Source organism: Tinamus guttatus, unplaced genomic scaffold (assembly GCF_059628265.1).
Source record: "Tinamus guttatus ecotype Peru unplaced genomic scaffold, ASM5962826v1 Tinamus_guttatus_pri_ptg000115l, whole genome shotgun sequence".
NCBI lineage: Eukaryota > Metazoa > Chordata > Aves > Tinamiformes > Tinamidae > Tinamus > Tinamus guttatus.
In genome coordinates this window covers 6,814,152-6,834,060 of record NW_028288649.1, presented here as the reverse complement: position 1 = coordinate 6,834,060, position 19,909 = coordinate 6,814,152, and the positions used below count along the sequence as shown (strand labels likewise).

Genomic DNA, 19,909 nt, shown 5'->3' with positions numbered 1-19,909 from the left:
CCTTGACTTTATCTTAATATAAAATCAAAGTTTTGGAAAAAAGTTACTATTTGTTTCTATAGAAATCACATACAAATGTATTTCTAAATGAGAAGAATCAGGAAATAACTGAAAGGAGGGAAGGACAGAGACTCAAATTCTTTGTCTTCATCTGAGACTGTCAAAATCTAGCTAAGAGCCTTTATAAGCAACGTAGGATATGAACTATTTTCTTGAGAATATACAAATAGCAAACAAATAAACAACTGGATTTCTTTTTTTATTCCAAGAACTAACTTTCAAGTGTCATCTCCTGCAAATGCATGCCATTTGCAGGGAAAAACTATTTAGGCCCCATGCTAGATCTGTTTACATTTACATTATACCAGCACAGCTCAATCTTCAAGGAAGTTGCTCCTTAATTTACAGCAGAGAAAGACTAGGCTTTCTGTTTTGGAACTAAAAGAAGAAAAAAAGAATAAAAAACAAGTTTCAACTAATTGTTTTCCCTCTGTAAAGAGTTCCAGCAATAAGGTGCCTATTCAGAACCACTCTAAAAATGCTTCAGTTCATTCTAAAAATTGTTTAACTCTTGTGCAGGCAATTTTGATTACACTGATCCAGGTAATCTGCTGGACAGTTTAACAGGGATGTTTTGTTTTTCATTTCCCAAAACGCATTCTCATTAGGCTTTGGAGGACTTGGGAATACCCAGGAATTATCTTCCAGCGAGCTCTTTCCATAAGAATGCTGTTCCTGGAATGTTTTCCCATCAACTGGAATAGGTCTCTCATCTGTCCATGCTTGCAGAGTCACTCTCTCAGATGGGATTTTTACAGGAAGAGGCAGAGCACTGCAGAGTACTTGATCATTTTGTGAAAGAGATGGATTTTTATAGACTGTCATCAAATGCAGCTTTGTAAGGTTCTTCTCCAAGTCTTCAACACACTGTACTGGTGCATAAGCAGCTGAAGAAGGAAGATTAAAAAAAGATAGAGTTATTTGTGCAGGAGACAGAGCATTTTTATATCCCCTGAATATACTGCAGTATAGTAGATATTACAAGCAGTGTTTTCAGATTACTGCAGCAAAACGTTTTAAAATTTGTAACTAAAAACTATATTATGAATCTTCTCAGACAGACTTTGCAAAGTAAACCAGAGGATCCTGAAATCACTAGGTCTAAAAAATATGCAACACCAAGGAAACCTCCAAGGTCCTGCTTAAACTCAGATGAGCTCTAGTTGTTAAGGGACACAAAGAGAAGCCACTATTTTGGTCAAAATGTGCAAATTCAGCTAGCCAGAAAAAAAAAAAAAAAAAAAACAGTACCCAGTTCACAATGCCTGCAAAAAGCATTTTTCAATAGTATGCTCATCGAATCTGAAAGTTCAAGCTAAAAAAAAAAAAAAAAAAAAAAAAAAAAAAAAATGTAACCTTTGCTAACAGGTGTAAAAAAGCCATGTGGGGATCTATAGACCTTTAAAAGTTCAAGAAAAAAAAAATAGCATCTGTCATTGGAAAACATTCCAAATATTACAACATTAGCAACAAATATTACAACATTAGCTGGAAAAAAAAAATCTAGTCATAATTAAACCATTATGCCATAAAATAGTTACAGATAGTAAAACTTTCTAATAACTTGGCTATTTGCAGCACCACAGCTGAACATCATCAAAACCGTATGACATTACAGCCCCCTTGAGTGAGAGCGTGGTATAGTTGAATTTGAATCACCTGGCAGGGTAAAACTAGTCCAAGTTCATATTAAGTATTTCCAGGGTTCAGCTGAACACTGGACAACTTGCATTGGCACAGACAGAACCATCCTGCTAAATTAGCACTGTGAAGCCCCCTCTTTTTTTCTCCCTGTGTAACAGATTGTCCACAGTGCAACAGTAAAAACAGGATAAATTGGCTGCCATCAAGTTAGGACTACCTACAGCAGCTAAGCAAAGAGCAAGCACAGGAGCAATCACTGGCATCTTTTCCTATCTTGGACAAATACATAAACACACCGCAGATAAGAACTAAAAAACACAACAAACCCCTCTCTACAGGCAGAGAAACAATTTACACAAGTACCCGAATCAAGGTAGTATGGAGTTTTCATTCTTCAATTTGTTGATGCTCTACATGATAAAAAGCACTGCAAAACATCAGGCAAAAAGAAAAGGCTGGGTCGCACATACTGTGTTGAGAAGGAATTGGAAAAGGCAAGAAAAATCCATGAGCACACACTGAAAATGTCTTTTTATATAAACCATCGCCAAGTAGAATCTGTGTGGTAACTGATACTATCTTAATATCAAACATAGGGCAATGAATACTTTGTGTTCCATGGATTTAACTCTCCAAAGATTATGAAGATTTTAAAAAAAATACAGAAGCATCTAGTTTCTATAAGGTAAAGATAAAACCTCAAACACGTTAGTGCTCAAGTTCATACTACAGGTACAGGTAATGGAAATTTTAAAAGTTAATTCTATCCTGTATTTTGCACAGCTCAAGGTTTTTTCTTTACATTATGTTTCTACATATCATTACAGAAATACCTGCATTTCATGGTGCTGATAAACAAGGTAAGTGAAGAACAGTTTTAACTTACATCTTAAATCCACAAATTCTTATATACTTCAAAAAAAAAAAAAGAAAAAAAAAAAGGCTAGAGAACAAAGAGGGAAAAAATAAGAACAAAAACCTTTGCAATCCTATCAATCAATATTGCCATTAGTAGCTACAGATGCACAAGCGCATTAGCAAATATAGAATAGGCTTTTTTTTTAAAAAAAAAAGTTAAAGAAGGGAAAAATCACTACTTGTAATAGAAACACACAATTGCAAATTCAAAACAGATCTAGATAGAAAGATCCTACGTTATCACAAACCTTGGCAGACTTAAGGATTAAAAACTCCTAATTTCTGTACAGAAACTGGGGACTGAATTTGCCAAATGTGTCTTACATAATAATTGCAGGACCTGGTAGCACTGTGCCCAAGCCTCCAAGGCGAGTTGGCCATCTAGCAGACAGTGACTGTTAGTCACTGCCGGCCACAGGCAGAGCCCGTCGCCGCCGGCCTGGACACAAATCCTGTCGTGAGGACAGGCCCTCACCCTTTGCAGCCACATCCAGCAGCTCTTGGATTCTGAACTCAATAAATACCACAACTCAGCTGAGCAGAAAACCAAGGGGATGGCACCATGAGGCCCATGTGGATAGTGCCGCAACTGAGTATTGAAGAACCACCTCTTGCAAAGCATTTGACTTGCAACATACATATCTAATAGATGAACTAATTGCCTGCTCACTGAAATTATGATGTACCACAGCTGCACTATGTGGAAATGATAATTCTTCCCCTACATATTTGCAAAGGGGCAGCCGAATTAAGCACTGAATTAAGTTTTGCAGCATCAGTAGTCTGGCATTCAGAAAATGTCAACATGCATATTGCAAGAAAAGGCAACATTTCTGAATGCTATCATAGAGAAATATGCAACGTAAGGTGTTTTCAGTCTGTTAATGTGTAGTTTTGAAATGCTGCCAAATGAATTCTTAATATATACTATACTGGGAAACCAAGACTGAAAATAAATGTGATTTTTTTAAAAAATATGAAGTAGCCGTGGTAAAAGGTCAAACACAACCAAACTTAACACCTCAGCCTTGTGCACATAAGCAACACTTGACCGAGAAAAAAGCCACAAGGGAACAGAATACAGTAGTGAAGAAGGAGAAAAAAAAAGGAAAAAAAAAACCCACACGCATCAGCAACACCTTTATGTGTGAAGTTGACCAGCATGACACAGAGGCAAAAGCAGAAAATGGGTATGCTGGAACCATAATATAGCCTGCTTATCAACTTCAATTGATGAGATTCTGATAAGATATGATAGCTAGTTTCTTTTTAAAATGCTACAGCTTAAATCAACGGTTTGCATCTGGAGGGTCTATTCCTGTAAGCACTGACTTGCCTTTCTTGGTTGCTGTTGGATTTGTTTTCAGTTTTCGTAGAACCTCAGCTTGCATTTCAGTCACTAGGTGCAAATTAGACATCTCTCTCTTCAGATCCCAATATGCTTGTTGCACACTTTCAAAACAAACAAACAACAAAAACCTTAAATATTTGCCATCTCTAAAGCATCCTCATGCTTAGTAACAGTTCCAAGGCTAATTGAGTATTAATTGTTAATCAGTTGTTTTTACCCAAAATATATTGTAAATTTGTATTAGGGTAATGTAATTCAAATTAATTCAACAGTAGTGTTAACTACCTCAAGCTGAGGGACATGTTTATATCATATGGGACTCTTATTTGCTACAGTGTACAGCATTATTAACATACTAGGTAATACTAATAACTTCAAGTTCTCCAAATGGGAAACAATATTAAGTATATTTTCCAACTACATTACTGGAAAGTAACCATCTTCCAATAAAATTAGCAGTCTCAAAGGAATACTGTCTTTAATACATTAATGGATACTAGACTGTAAATAAGGTGGAGTATTAAGTGTGAATTGCTTCTGATAGATGACAACACACTGTCAGGCTGGAATCCTAGTCATGTTAATTGGTCACTCTTAAATATTCAATTAAAACCAGTATTGACTCTTCAGACCACTTTGCTACCCGAGATGCAAATTGAACACACAAACAGAGACCAAGTTCAGCTAATTCAAGATGCTATTTCATATTCAAGTAATCTAATTCATGTTAATATACTGCCTTATTAGACAGTGTAAATATTAGAGACCCAGTTTATTTTATGATAAGACAAGCACAGTATGAGAAATAGCTTTAGCAATGGCAGCAGTGATCCGACGTTGGAGTTCAGGTTAGCAGCTGGTATGATAATCAAGAGCAAAAATCAGACAGGTTGCACCTTCATGCTTTCATTGGTAAAAATCCTAAACAAAGTTTCACCAAATTATTAATCAATTTAATTGCGGTGGTAACTTTTTTCTCTTTAAGGAAATAAGGGTCCACTTACTTCAACATAAGCATGATACAAGAAGTCCTTATACTTAACATCCTAACAAATCACATCTATTAAAGACTAGTATGAGACTTTCCAGTATGCATTTATATAGATTTTTACCCATCTAAAATGGCCCTTTAGCATCATTCCCTCATTAACTCTGTCCCCCAAATCAATGCATCTGGGAGCAGCGAGACACAGCATTAAGGCCAACAGCCACTTCTGTAAGGTGGTGGCACTACCAGGAGCTCCCGTCACTCAGAAGGGCCAAACGGGATCCTGTCCTCTCCATACAGAATATTTAACTTGGAACACAGAAATGAAGATTCAAAAAACTTTACTGCAGAACCCACAGGAACCCAGTAGTTTACTAGGTAATATATTTGGTAGTGGCAATTCTGATATATGAAAAAAAATCTAATAATCTCAGCACTTAGAATTTAATAAGTTTAGCTAAACCCACAGCTTCTTACTGTGGAATTCTTGGCTCTGAACTTCTAACAAGATGACAATTTTAAACTTGAAATTAAGTGCTTTTGTCCCATCAACTCATTTTATTCACGTTTTTCTTTTTCCAGTCTCAAAACTAAACAAACTTCAGTTATACCAGAACTGTTCAACACTCAAATATATTTATATATTAAAATGGTAAATATAAGAACAGCTCAGCTGAAAGGAAAGTGTATGGGTGAATTTCATAATGGGATGACAATCCCTGAATGACAGTCTTGCAAATGAATGCATGCATCAGAATTTAAATTATCTATCAACTATTTTATTTTTCATTCATCCTGGCATATAACCCACTGCAAAGTCACTACTTTTCAAGGCAATTACAATTGAAATAAAATAAAATAAAACTAAAAACAAGGATTTCCACACACTTGGAAGTTGACCCAATGCTGTCTTCTAACAAACATGACACACAATTATTTAATCACCTATCTTTCCTTATATGCTTGTGTGTTCTGGATAGAGTACACTCTGCATGGCATAGTATGACATTTCTATCTACAAATATTCTTCTTTTTTCCTCACTTTTAATACAAACATATTTGATACAATTTGAATACATTTTAACTATTACAATTACTGCAATAAGAACACGAACAGAATGTACTAATTGCAAATATTTGTGAAACAAATTGGCAATGCTTGAGTTTGTAAAAATAGTCCCCCTTCCTGAAATGCATAATCCAAATATACACCAATATACACACTTATGTGTGCACATATACAAGGAGATTTTCGAATGACTGCAACTAGATTTGTAGACTCCTGACAAATGGAAAGTATTTATTTTCCAAAAAGGTAACTAACTGCAAATGCCTCCTTCCCTGGTAAGCAGCAGGATTGAACGCTGCAATGTATGTTTGGCATGGGAGCATTTTCAAATGGTTTTGTACAGATTTCTGGATGTGCCCATTATTCAGTATGCATTACATACTCGTTACTGGTATTAAACTACCCTACATAGGCTAATCAAACGGCTGCAACCTGAAAGTTACTTTTTAGGCTGAATTTGCACTGGAAAACAGGCAACCAAACAGAACTGTTTTACCTTGAGATAACCCCTTTTGTTCAGAGATATAAGACTATGAAGCTCCGGGAGCACTCACAAATGCGCCCATTGGCTCCCCAGGCAAGATGGGAGGTGAAAGGTGCAACGGGGGCACGGTGCGTACAGCGGTATCTTCACTGCTCCAGAGACCATGCTGAGGAAGAAGCTGGAGAGCTTGCTTGCACGGATTGATTTCCGCTCCCACCTCTCCGCTAGCCGAGCAAGCCACACGATGCGACTCTCAGCATCTCTCGTGACTACTCTTCCCTCTTGTGGAAGATCACGTAAGTACACAGAGAAGTGGGACTGGCTGTAGAGATGCTTTTGGAAGTTTGAATACATTGTTGAGAAGCCTTTCTTTTGCATAGATAAATAGCTACCACACACATTTCCTTATTCTTATTAAATAATTATACACACATACACATCATAACAGAGGGGACTATAGCATAAGTACAGTTATTCACCCTGTATTATGTGAATAGATAGATAGATAGGTTACAAGATGAGAACAAATGCTTTATCATGTGCTGGCATTTTTTTTTTTCAGGCAATCTTTCAGCAGACAGAAGATGAACTTAAATCTGTCTTCCCTCCTTGCTTATCTGAAGCAAGGAACAGAGCACAGAAGAAGGAAAAGATATATCTGTCCACTGCACACCCCAGTGATAGGAATTTAAGTGTTACTGATTACCTAGAAAAAGGAGTAGAGTATAATTTGGAAGAATTATGCACTAACAAGGGGAAACTCTAAACTTCTAAAACAGCTCCAGAATTACCAGCCTCTCCTTATCATCAGTAGAGAGGGAACCTTTCACTTTCATTTCTACTGCTTGCTTAGATAGAAGCAGAGAAGGGCAATGTACAGTGGTTAGAGTCAGTCACACTATCTTCATATTTATTGTATCATCTGCAAGCTGAATCACCACAAAACACCCCGAAGAACTAGTTACAGCAGCACTTAGGATTCAGCCAATGTACAAACACTACAGCCTATAGATTTTTGCAGAACGTATTCCATAAGCAACTTACACCTGAACTCCATGCACTCAGGCATGCTGAGGAAACACTTAAAGGCTACTGTAACATCACCTGTAATGCCCTGTATCTGTTTGGCATTTTGATATTGCTCTACTCCTCTTAATTTTCATTGTTACCCAAAATTTTGAAGAATCTAGGTGTAAAAATCACCAGGAAAAAGGTGTATAGCAAGAGGCCTTCACCCAGATTCATTCTTAGAAACCAGGAACCCCTGGAGAGAGAAGAGTGTGACCATTCATGAAAGTGCTGATAAAAGTAATACTAAATCATACATTGCCAAATATAGTCGAAAGGTAACTGAAGCCATTTTTAGAAAAAGTAGCTGTTGTCATGTTACATTCCTTTTCCCACCCGAGCACGACGATGCCTTTAGGAGTTTTCCTTAGTGTTCTTTCCCAACTAATGCCAACCTGAACCTGTCTTGACAGAACGGTGCCCTCCTAATCGCTCCCTTCATTACATTAGTCCTAAGATTGATAGAAAGAGTAGACACAGTGGAGCTGGACCTAGTCCTTCAAAGGGGGGGGGATCACAAAATGGCTCCTGAATATTAAAGAAATTTAAAGGAATAAAATACTGAAGAGAAATAGAAACACTAGTCGACTAGTTCGACTAATATTAGAACTAGAAATACTACTGCCGTGCACTAAGTAAAATACGTTCCAACACTATACAAAAGAGTTTTGAAACTACCACCTATAGAAACACAGAAATCTTCACATGCACAGAATTCTAAAATTCCTATGGTCAAGAGGAGGCTCAGAAGTTAAACTACTGCCTCAAGTCAAATAATTATTAAAAGACAAACTTGAAATGCAAGACAATTTAAGTCTCATTTTCTGAACATTAATTTGAAAATGCAAATGTTTTCTTCACGCTATCATCCTGGTCAATCAATCAAGGAGGAAAAGGAAAGAAAAAAGGAAAAAAGTGCTTTTGATAAATGGAGTCGACTTCAGCATAAGTTTTATGTAGATTGAAAGAAGCTGCTTGTACATGCTGCAAGAAAAATCTACTAATTCAAATAAACACTTCCCAATAAACTAATAATAAACCACAAATCACTCGATTTCCATACCTCTGAATGCTTTGGCTTTGAAGGAGGTCCCCATTTAGCGGATTTTCTTCTTGAGCCTGGTCCTGTGTAAGGGCATGAGAGGAAGGGAGGAGGGACAGGAAATGAGCAGATGAGCTCAGATCTATTAACTGAAAATACCGTGGTGAAACAACACGTTACACCCTGTCCTTTATATTCAGAAATCCCAAGCACAATAATCTTCCTTTTTTTTTTTTTTTTTTTTTTTTTTTTTAAAGCTGCAGCAGTTTTCAAAATGGACATAAAGACTTTAACTAAGAATTTCCACTTAAAAATGCCTAACTTGACCTACTGAATGAATTCATGCCTGGGCTAGGCTTCCATGTAACAAAATAGTTCATAGGTAATCTTCCAGCACACAAATACACAGATACTACTAGATTAGCCAACATGCTCGGGATCACCATGATCAGCATTCTTTGGAGCTTAGCCCCTGGAATTTGTACTTACTTGAAAAGCACAAACAGAGCAATGCTGTTAGTACCCAAAGTTTGACACATTTAAAAATAAATATATATTTTTAAATCAGTCTTTTCTTATTCTTTTCCTGCCCCAGAATATAAACATCCTTTAAGTTAGAACAGAATGTTTCAGTATAGATTTAGTTGCACAAGTTATTTTTATGCTAGAATATTATTTCTCCGTTGTGTCCCCACGACACATGGAGACAAGTGACACACAGTGATACCTACAAGTTGCTTCCTTGTGCTCAGCGGGACTGTTCAACACATCAGACACGGTGCTTAAATCAGCCATCACCACCTTTGTGATGCTTCTATTTTAACTTTCCATCCATACCCATTTTTCCCCGTTCCCTTCGTACTAAATCCTTCTCTAGTCCCAGGTGTTATCTGAACTTGAATTGTTACTTGAAATTAAAATAGGCCCTCACAAAGCCACGGGGAATTGCCAGTGCAGCACAATGATTATATTCATCTCAAACACAAAATCTGAGTAAGCATCTGAAACAGAGAGTTCCTGAAAATATTAAAAACAATAAATAGAAAATAAAAACAGGTGGGTTTGAAACAATGCTGACTTGTCATTGCCTATTTGTCATATTTCTGTGTTTTACCTGACAACACCCCCTGATCTTTGAAGATTTTTCCATCATCTGTTGAAGAATCAATTTTATAGTTCAAAAAAAAAAAAAAAAACCTTTAGCTGCACTACATTGTCCCACATTCAAAAACTTGTTTGTGCTTATTTCCTATATTTACCAGTTAAGATCAAAACAGAAATGTATAAATAAGAAAAGCTCTTCCTTGAACTCCCTCTTTACAAGAAATGCTACTATCATAGGCCTTATTTAAACACTGTAATGTCTAGTAATGTCTTTCTTGCAACACTCTTACAACACAAGCTGCAATCCTTAATTATGTGGCTTTTACCCTACTCCATAAAATTACCCGAAGACACCAACACTGCACACTAGTTACAGAATGTCTTCAAAATTTACAAGTTACTAAAAGTATCACTAAAAGCCCCAGCTGCACATGAAAAGAGGCAACAGTAACTAAAATTATGGCCAGCTAACGGGCTTTATCCCCACCTAGTGGAAAACACACAGACTTAACCCAAGACGAGGCATTTGATGCAGTTCTGTCCACATGAACTTGTCCATGTGGAAAGGGAGTGGTTTGTGGGGACAACTCAGTGCTGAGGACACAGCACTCCAACTGCATGAGCTTGGAGAGCACCTACGGAGAAGGACATCATGTCAGGCCACCCTAGTCTCCTCCCTGCGTGGGGCTGGGGTTGCCCTGGATGGCACCTCCCTCTAGGTTGGGGTGCATCTGGACAGGTTCATCCCAGAGAAATCCAGTTCCCCTACTCGAGAGGGCTCCACAATGCAAGGCACAGTGGGCAGCAGTGGCCAGGAGATTTGCTTCAAAAGTACATTTCTGCAGTAATTTAAATACATTCATAAGAATCAAATGTTTCCAAATTAGGCCAAATGCTGTATTTTCTCCAAGCAAGCCATCTTCCACAAGCCACTCTCCCTGCCCTAACACCATTACAGCTCCTTTCCACTGTCCTATCCCAAGATCTGTGGGGCTGAAGAGGTACAAAAAAGTGGACCCTTTCCCTTAAGAAGCTCAGTCCAAAAGAAACACCAGCACAGAACACTTCATTCTGAATGGCTTCTTACAAGAAATTGTAAAACTTCATTTTCTGTTGCTTATAACTGCAACTGCTGGGAAATCTCACCTGTGTAAGCACACTATTTCCAAGAAGCTATGCTTAATTTTTCTAAGACAGTCATTTTCCACTCAATTACATACTTACTTTTCTACCTTCTATTTTGCCAGAAGAAAATATTTAAGAGGATTATAACACAGTCAAGTCTTTTATTAAAATTTCCTTAAAAGTAAAGATACCTTCTGCTTGGATTTTTGCAGTTCCTTTCTGAGACTGTTGCACTCTTGCTTGAGCTCTTCTAGATCCTTTTCCAGACTATGCACTTTCAGGTTGCTGTTCAGCTTCTCTATTTCCCAGCTAGACTGAGTACTATTCAGCTCTTTCATCACTGTAAGAAGATAAGCAAGACAATTAGAGTTCAGTCTCAGTTCAAGGTGACTCAATACATAAGGTTTCACCTTTTCTTCCGAAACAGTTTCTGCTAATCAGCAGATGCCCTGTAAAAACCTCATGCACAGGAAACTGCTACCAAGTCTTTAACAGCAAAGAAAAAGCAATGCTAATGAAGATGTTTGGAAGGGGAAAAAAAGTTCTTTTGAGTTCAAAACAGAATTCTGCTTTCCAGGAAGGTTGCAGAGATTTTATAAAGAAAAGAAGTGTTACCATAAAGTCACCAAAAAATACAAAATTGTGCACATATACTATCTTTCTTACCCCTGACATACTGAAAATATAGCCTCATTCTCCAGTTTTATCATGTTACCTCATTTACCCTAAGTTTTTTTTTTCCAGTTTTGGAAAGCAAACTGTTCTAAACAGAGCAGCAAAAAATGCTATCAAAACAAATAGGTAATGTCTGGAGGTTACCTGTGCCTTTGTATTAGACAGGAGGGGGAAGAAGGAAAAAAAAATAAAAAGCACAACCACAGCCACACACACATGCACATACTGAGAAAGAAGTGACATCAGATGATGATCCTAACATCAAGTCAGCAACAAAGGAAAACACACACACCCCCCCCTACTGAACTGTAAGGCTATGCACCTTTCAAAATATTAGAATAACCTTGTGTGGAAAAGGACAACAGCCTCATAGCTTTACCATGTTTTGCCTACAGCCATCTAACACACATGCCACCATATGCCAGAACAAATATAAGCCTGAAATCCCTTGTTACAGTTTTCATACAGCTCTATATGGGCGGAAACCTCCGAATGCAACGATTTAACAACATAACCACTAAAAGTAGCCTATCAAAAGTTTACAGCATAACCAGTTATGATGAATAACCAAATATGTACCTTGTTGAGTTTCTACTTCAGTTCTCAGTTGTAAGAGTTCCACTTCTTTAGACTGCAACTGCTCATTCAAGATTTTCAAGGATTCTGAAGTTTCCTTCCTCTGTTTTCAGGGGGGAAAAAAAAAATCTCTATCATATCTGCCAATGCAACTTTTTTCTTCAGGAAAACATCTTAATTCTTTCAGTGATTTAGGATGTTTTTCTATCTAGTATTAGCCAAGGACAGTAATGAAAAGGTGCTATTTTAAAAGAACAGCAACAGTTTCAAGTACTACTTTAAAAAACGAGCAATAAACCAAACACTGCTTATCATCAGCAAGTAAAATATGTTTTTCAGTAAACATTTACTAAGCGTGCTGTGCTTCGCTAACACGCACAAGACAGGAAGCTGCCTTACCATTTTATCCAGTTTGCTCTGGAGGGCGTCCCGGTCAATGCAGGCCTCTCGGTAGGCCTGGTAGGCCTTGTTCACCTGCTCCCGGCCAACGGAGCTGCACTCCTCCTCCAGCCGGGAGCCAAGGAGCTAGGGGTTTAACAAGCCAAAGAAGTAAGAACCTTCCGACCGGCATGCTGAGAACAGCAAAATGCAGCAAGTGCACTTAGTCAATATTTTTACAGCCTGCAACATGAAACTGATTCATATTTTTTAATTCAAGTCTTGTATTAATAAGAAACAATTAATTAAAAATCGAGACCTTCTGCAAAGACACTACTGTGTGACTTTTTATGTTTAGCAATAACTTTCTTTAATTGGGCAAACAACTGCATCATGATCAATTCATAGCTGTAATGAACTCCACTAGACTAATGCAACAAGCAGCTACACACAAAAAGCAATTTTTTAAAATTATTTTGAGTTCTAGAATTACTGTATCAAATAACAACCAGCCAACACTTCTGTGTCAAGCATTTTAACTCTGTAGTTCATCTTTCAGGTGGCTGTTAGCTACACCTGCACCAAGCGTTTTTTTCCTGATGATGTCACTATGTTTATTAAAAGCATCTCTTGGTGCTTAAGCACTTGTGGATTCTGACAACTCGCAGACTTGGCACTTTGCTGTCCAACAACAATAGGCTGGACAACCCTGAATTAATAAGTACTCTAGAGAGGCAGATAAGATGCAGGAATGATCTAAAGCAACTCCACTTTCTCCACGTCAAACCGGTATCTTTGCGTGGCACTGCTGCACTGGATCATGCACACAGGCATACACACACACTCAAAGAAATCCAGTCTAACAAATCTAACATAGCTAGACTATGAGAGGGGAAAAAATGTGTTTCTTTAGGTAGATAATTTACCAGAATTTTTACTGAAAAATAATTTTCTGTATATGCTTTATATACCTAATATCTGCTCTGCCATCTACATGAGAGCTAAAGTAGCTGTTAGCAGAAGGTGGCTAGCTGAACTTTTTCTTACCTTCTCTTCCAGAATTCTCACTCTTTTCTTTAAGAAGGAGTTTTCCTTCTCTGACTCCTTCAGCCGTTTCTTGATGTCTTCATATGCAGTGACAAGGGCGAAGTGTGAGGCAACAGACTCATCTCCACTATAGGATGAAACAGGAACCTCCCCATCTCTCTTGTGAGTGTTATCTGCTTTTTCATGGTTCAAAATACAGATGTCATCTTCCACCAACTCCTCCATGACAGCTGTTTTAAGAAGACAGGTCAGAAGGTAAAATTTTCACAAAAATAAATTCACCAAGAGCATCTGATTTGAAAACTAGAAAAAAAAAATACTGCGTGGTGTTTTGTTCAGATATAACAAAGCTGAAAAATTAGGAAATATCTTAAACTTGCAGAAAATCTTGAAACCCATTTTACATGAAAAAAACTACCAGTTAGAAAATAAGTGCATCTTGGGCTGTTACTTTTGAGAAAAAAAAATCCCAGGAATCATTATCTATGAACTGCAAAGTTTCCTTCTGTTAACACTTAGTGCCATCCTCGATTTAGGTAGTACAAAGTATTTGAAACTCCAAAGGAATATCCCACTACAGTGTTTGTAAGAAAGCACTGAACTGTAGTAAAAGAACTTACTTTATATCTAGAAGGAAACTACTAATTACTACGCTTCCCAAGCACAAGTGCAAAAAGGAAGGTGTTTCTTTTAATTAGATCTTGGGGGGAAAAAAAATAATAATAATTGTATACATTTTCCAACCTTTAAAAGGCAGCCTAATGCACAGGAGCAGATCACGAAAGAGGCTAGATGAGTTACTTCTTACTTATTATTCAAGTGACATTGTATTAATGGCCAAAAACATGAATGAAAACCAAAGACTTCAGAATGACAATTTTAAAACATATCCAGACAGTAACTAGAATTAGTGCACTCATTTAAAAATTTTACTTTTCAAGCATTAAAAACTAGTGTTAAATACTGTCATAAGATCACTTAAAGCTGCCAGTGCACAGCCACTTCATAAAGCCAAGTTGTTAACATTTGGAGATCCCTCGCACTGCTCCGAAGTGAACAAACCCTTACTGTTTAAAGCTTGTTCAGCTGTTAGGCTAAACAGTCATGACGTGACTATACAAAAAACAAGAGCTGGTTTAAAATGATCTTCTCAATTTATCAGCAAATAGTCACATGTTTCCTGTTCATACTGAATAGTCAATTTCAAAATGCTTCAGATCTCAATTCGTAGGGCTATATGCTATAATTTTCTGACGTATAAGAAAAGTGCTATGACTTTCATATTGACTTACTCAAAAGGTAAGCTGCAATATACCCACTACTAACTGAACTGTAAATTAGACATGGAGAAGAAGACTAGTTTAAAACAAACCAAAACATTATTAAAGATATCTAAAATAAATAAACAGCCCCCCCAAAAAAACCAATCATCCAAAAACCAAAATCAAACAAACAAAACACATGATCCTCTACAATGCAAAAGCTTTCTGAAGTATTTTGAAATAAATGAAGTTCCAGCACTTGCTCAGCCTGTGTTAGAGGCAAATAAAACACATAAGCTCATACAAGAATAAAACCTGGCCACTGAACAGTGCGAGATCAGCAGATCTCTCAAGGTCACGGTCAAACGCAGACTTCACTCAGCGCTTTGTGGTGGTGGCAGGAAACAAAAACAAGCAAGCACAAGCAAGCAAAACCAACCAACCAACGAGCCTGCACCAGCACAGGCAGCCTGCCCACAAATACATTTTCTCCTCAAGGGACTTTGTTAGGATAAAGAAGATTATTGAGAGGAAATCTCAGAAAACTTCAAACAAAGGAGAACTGGCTTTATCTGTAAGAAAGCTACAACTACAGCTGTAAATTTTTATTTTTACTCTCTAGTGATAGGAATCAAAGCTCAGGTTGTCTAGTATTATGTGAGACTTTTTTTTTTTTAAAAAAATATGATCTGTAAGTAACAGAGAAAGGCTTTCTGAAAGAGAACATGTATCAGATTATTGCACGAGTAACAACTACCCATATCGGGCAGCCCCGGCAGGGCTTGCAACTCCTTCCTGAGTCCCAGCTGCAAACACGAGCCTGGGTTTTATCCCACGGAGCTTCTCCAAGTCCAAGAGGCCACACGTGCGGGTGCTACTACGACTGCACGAGCGCTGCCACTTGGAAACGCCCCGAAGTCTCCAACTACCAGGAGCTCCACCTCCTACAAAGTGTTCAGCTCAGATGAACATGAGTAATAGCATGAGTAAATGTTCATGTTTTCAGAAAAAAACAACACTGTGTTCACAGGATGCGGCGCTGAGTTCTGCTAAAAGCAATTATGTTCACTGCTTCCGAGCACCAGCTGAACAGCAGGCGCTGCTTAAGTTTTCTTTCGCGTTTGCACTCTCTCACACAGTGCAGGGAAGAACAGCTTCCGGGAGCCACTTTCACTGCTTATTGCTACTTAATGTGAGTTATAAAATAGCTTTGGGATTTAACATACTAAGCATCTCGAGAATAATATGCTTTCCTGTTTCTTACTTGGTACTAATACAGCTTTTCTCTTCATAGAGCTTTAAAATTTTAGTCATTAATTCCACAGAGGTAGTTAGATATAAAATACATTTTACATACAAGGAACATAATATAACACAGTTCAAATGAATTCCAGGATGCAACAACTAACGACAAATAGATTACTGCATAGATTTCTACAGCTTGAAATCTTAATCCTATACTTGGGCCAGATGTTAAACTAGTAAAAGCAGAATTACATGAAGTTTTTCCTGATATCCAGCAGATCCCCATTCGGCTCCACCTTACACTTTGAAGGACAGCAGAATGGTTCTCCAAATATTTCCAGATGTCAAATGCCAATGAATTCCAAGACAGTATTTTCCCCAATTCATTTCTAGGCCACTAAACGCTTGAATTATGCTCGTTTATCTCCCAGGCTTCAGGAGTTTGACTTAACAATAGTAAAACAAACCCATTCTCCAGCTGTTAAGAACAGTCTACAATTTTATACTGGTACACCTTGCCTTACAAATAATGGTGTGTGTAGTGATGTATACATAAAAATAAAATATTGAATTCAACAATACATCTGATGCACAGGAATCCTACAAGGGGCTTCTCTCTCTACTGTACTGCAACACCTGCCTGTATGTCAGTAATGTTGTACTCATTTTTATCCTTTTTAAAGGCTTCAGAACATCCCAACATAGCATTGAAAAAGAGATTTTCCACATCTGACAACAGAGACTCCAGCAAGGCTCAGCACATGATGCCTCAATCAGGCAAAGCCCCCAGTCTCCTGCGCGTCCACCGTTTTGCACCTCTCCATCAGGAATCTTTGGTTCTCAATGATTCTGAGGGCGATTAGCCCATTTTTCAGACAAATATCTTCCCAGGGACAAATGCAAGAGCTCTGCACGCATCCATGGCGGTAGGTACTAGCTTTGAGCCCTGTTTATCCTTCTGCATGGGCAGATGCCAAAGCCTCGGCCAGGACATGCTGCCCGGTGGATCAGCGCTCCCTGTTTGCTCCCTCCAGGAGAGGGAGGCTTACCATCTCACAGGCTGCACCACTGAGTAGCCAGGTAAGCCACAGGTGCCAAACACACTTACACAGCAGCTTAGGAACCACCGGCAAAATTTTTAAGCTTTCTACAATAAATAGCCCTCTAATTCACAAGAATTAGAAAGGCATTAAAAAGCCCATCATATGACAGCAGTGGTTGATAAATTTCACTTTCTCTCAACAGTTTCACCCTTCAGTAACTTCATTGCTAAATTGCAGGTATTATCCTCATCATAATGTGCTCAATTTGCCTTTCCAAGTATGCTGTCACAACAACCACTTTCCCTGACAACTGGCAGAAAAAGGAAGCAAAAAGGGTTTTGAGTCAATTAAGTATCTTCCAATATCCCAAGCAACTACATCATCTAATCCCACTTATTACACTATCAAATTTATTTTTGAAACTGATGAGAAGCAATAGTGGAAACACATATGAGGAAGATGTTGTCTGGCTGTCAAAACCTCTTCTGGCATCAAACATAAGTTTATTCAAAGGTTACCAAGATCTTTCTTAATGTTCATTCACTCCTACTTCAAAGTGTTTATATGAAGTGACCACACCAACATTTGGCAAAACCAAGAGATTTGTTTTAATCTTCCTTTTTTAAAGTAGACACTCCTAGCTCTTGGTCACAGGCTTCCTCATACTCAATTCAACTGTCAGGTAATTTGTGCACCGTAAGTTCATAAGTTCAGTCATAAAGTATTATGAAAAACTTGTATAACTGCATCAGTGCTTTTAATTCTACCGCAAGCACCTCACTTACTGCAGGTATGAAAGACAAATTAATTCAATCTCACTGATTGCCCCCAGTCACGCTGTAATTACTAATACATTCAGGTTTATATCTCACTATTTTGAACAAAATGAACACATTCTAGTTAGCAGTTCCTGAATGGATGCTTCCAAATGTTCAAGTTTCTTATGCTTCACTTTTCCAAGATCAGTTCAAGTTTATCAATACTTTGCCTCTTTTCCCCAAAGATGTCAACATGTTCTAGAAGCACCCACCATTTAAAATCTATAACACTACATAACTATCAATTATAATGATCACATAATATTTTAATTAGTATAGTTATTGTACATGCATATAACAAAACCATAGAATTGATTGCCGAGTTGATTCTGGATAAATCACATTAGGACGGAGCCTCCAGATATCCTTTTAGCAGAACTCACCATTGCCTCCAACCAACCTACTTACTAGCTCGACTCCTGCATTAATCCCATCTGCTCTCTTTAGCAAACTGGATCTCAGTGCTACTTAATAACTCAAGTGATCAACTCAACATCATGCTCACTTACATTCTTTTGGGTAACATTCTTCTAGTTAAGCTCTAGTGCGATCATCTGATCGACACTTGTTTCTATTACCAGTTTTATACAAAATAATGATTACTTAAGAATAATAAAAAGCAGTATTTTTGGGCTTGGTTGCTAAATACTTCTAAATATAGCAGAAATTTCCGGATACATATGCTCACATACATATGGGTTTTATTAGTAGCAGTAGCATTTGGTCGCACACCAATCTCAAGAAATTAAATGTTTCCTGTGGCCCATCAACACATCTCAAACTAACGGTATTAAAGAGGATCTCAGCAGACAGCCTTAGCCTCGGAGTGCACAACAGACCTCCTGTTATAACGGCAATTTTCCGTACACACAGTGCAAGACAGCAGAGAAATTAAGGGACCAAACACAGCGCATGTCTCAGCCCAACCTGCCCCCCCCGCTAAACTGCTGCTGGACTGGCTGAGCCGAGCCCGGACGAATCACCCTGCCGGGTGGAGCACCAGGATTTTAAGGCACATTTCCTTATGAAATGAGAACGTCCTTAGGACACAGTATCACCCCAGCACGGACCAGCAGCCGCTCCTTTCAGCGCACGGCCTGCAACACGCCCATTCCAGCCTGTTCCAACGCCTCAGCACCTTCCCGTTTTCCCACCTCGTGCCGACAACCCGAAAGCCACGGTTCCTTCAGCCACATTTCCCGGAATCACGGGGCAACCCTCCCGGCTGCTGCTGCGGGAACTCGGCCGCTTTATCCGCCGAATTAGGAGCCGTTTGGCCTCCCCGAGATCCCCGCCCCTTCCCGTGCTGCTGCCAGGACCTCTGCCCCGGGCAGGGCCGTCTCCACACGGCCACCGGGCGGGACGCGCCAGGGGCCTCCCCGGCGTCCGGCTCTTGCTACGGGCACGGCTACCGCGGCGCCCTCCCCGCCGGGGCCCCACCAACCTCCGCGGGCCTCGCTCGGCCGGGGCGCCTTAGTGCGAGGCGGCGGCCTCCGCGCAGCGGCAGCGCCGGCCGCGGCCCCCGCGGGCTCCCATCGCTACCGAGCCGGGCCCGGGCCGAGGCCGCCACCTTCCGCCTCTTGAGGAAGTCAACAAACGGCCGACTTGACGCCGACTCCTCCCTCCTTCCGCCCTCCTTCCGCCCTCCTCCCCGCAGCGGGCGGCCCCTCCGCCCGGAAGCGCAGAGGCAGCTGGGACGGACTACGGATCCCGGCATGCAGCGGGACAGCTCGCGTCTGCGCCTGCGCCGGGTGGGGGGGGGAAGGGCTGGGTGCTGAGGGGAGGGCGTACATGTAGGCGCCCCATTTTATAACGACTAATACCTGAATTATTTTTACTTTTTTTTTTATTTATATATTTAACTTAGAGGGTTTTTTCCCTATAAACTACATTTGGGAGCCTATATATTTTCTGCTGGTGAACAAGGTGGGTACCCTGGTTACAAAAAAGCACATAAAAAGCAGAGTTGCTGAATGCCTTCTTTGCTTCAGTGTTTACCAAGGGCAGCTCTT

At 39.2% G+C, this 19,909-nt stretch overlaps 1 protein-coding gene across 1 annotated transcript; it reads right to left on the bottom strand.

Moving 5' to 3' along the window:
* Positions 1-250: 250 nt before the first annotated feature.
* Positions 251-19,358, bottom strand: AZI2 (5-azacytidine induced 2). Its single transcript, XM_088521162.1, has 8 exons — positions 19,342-19,358; positions 13,530-13,759; positions 12,504-12,629; positions 12,108-12,207; positions 11,045-11,193; positions 8,646-8,707; positions 3,959-4,074; positions 251-947 (listed from the first exon to the last, which is right to left on the bottom strand). The coding sequence occupies exons 2-8, from the start codon at positions 13,752-13,754 to the stop codon at positions 565-567; spliced, it is 1,161 nt and encodes a 386-aa protein (XP_088377288.1). The 5' UTR covers positions 13,755-13,759; positions 19,342-19,358; the 3' UTR covers positions 251-564.
* Between the last annotated feature and the right edge of the window lie 551 nt (positions 19,359-19,909).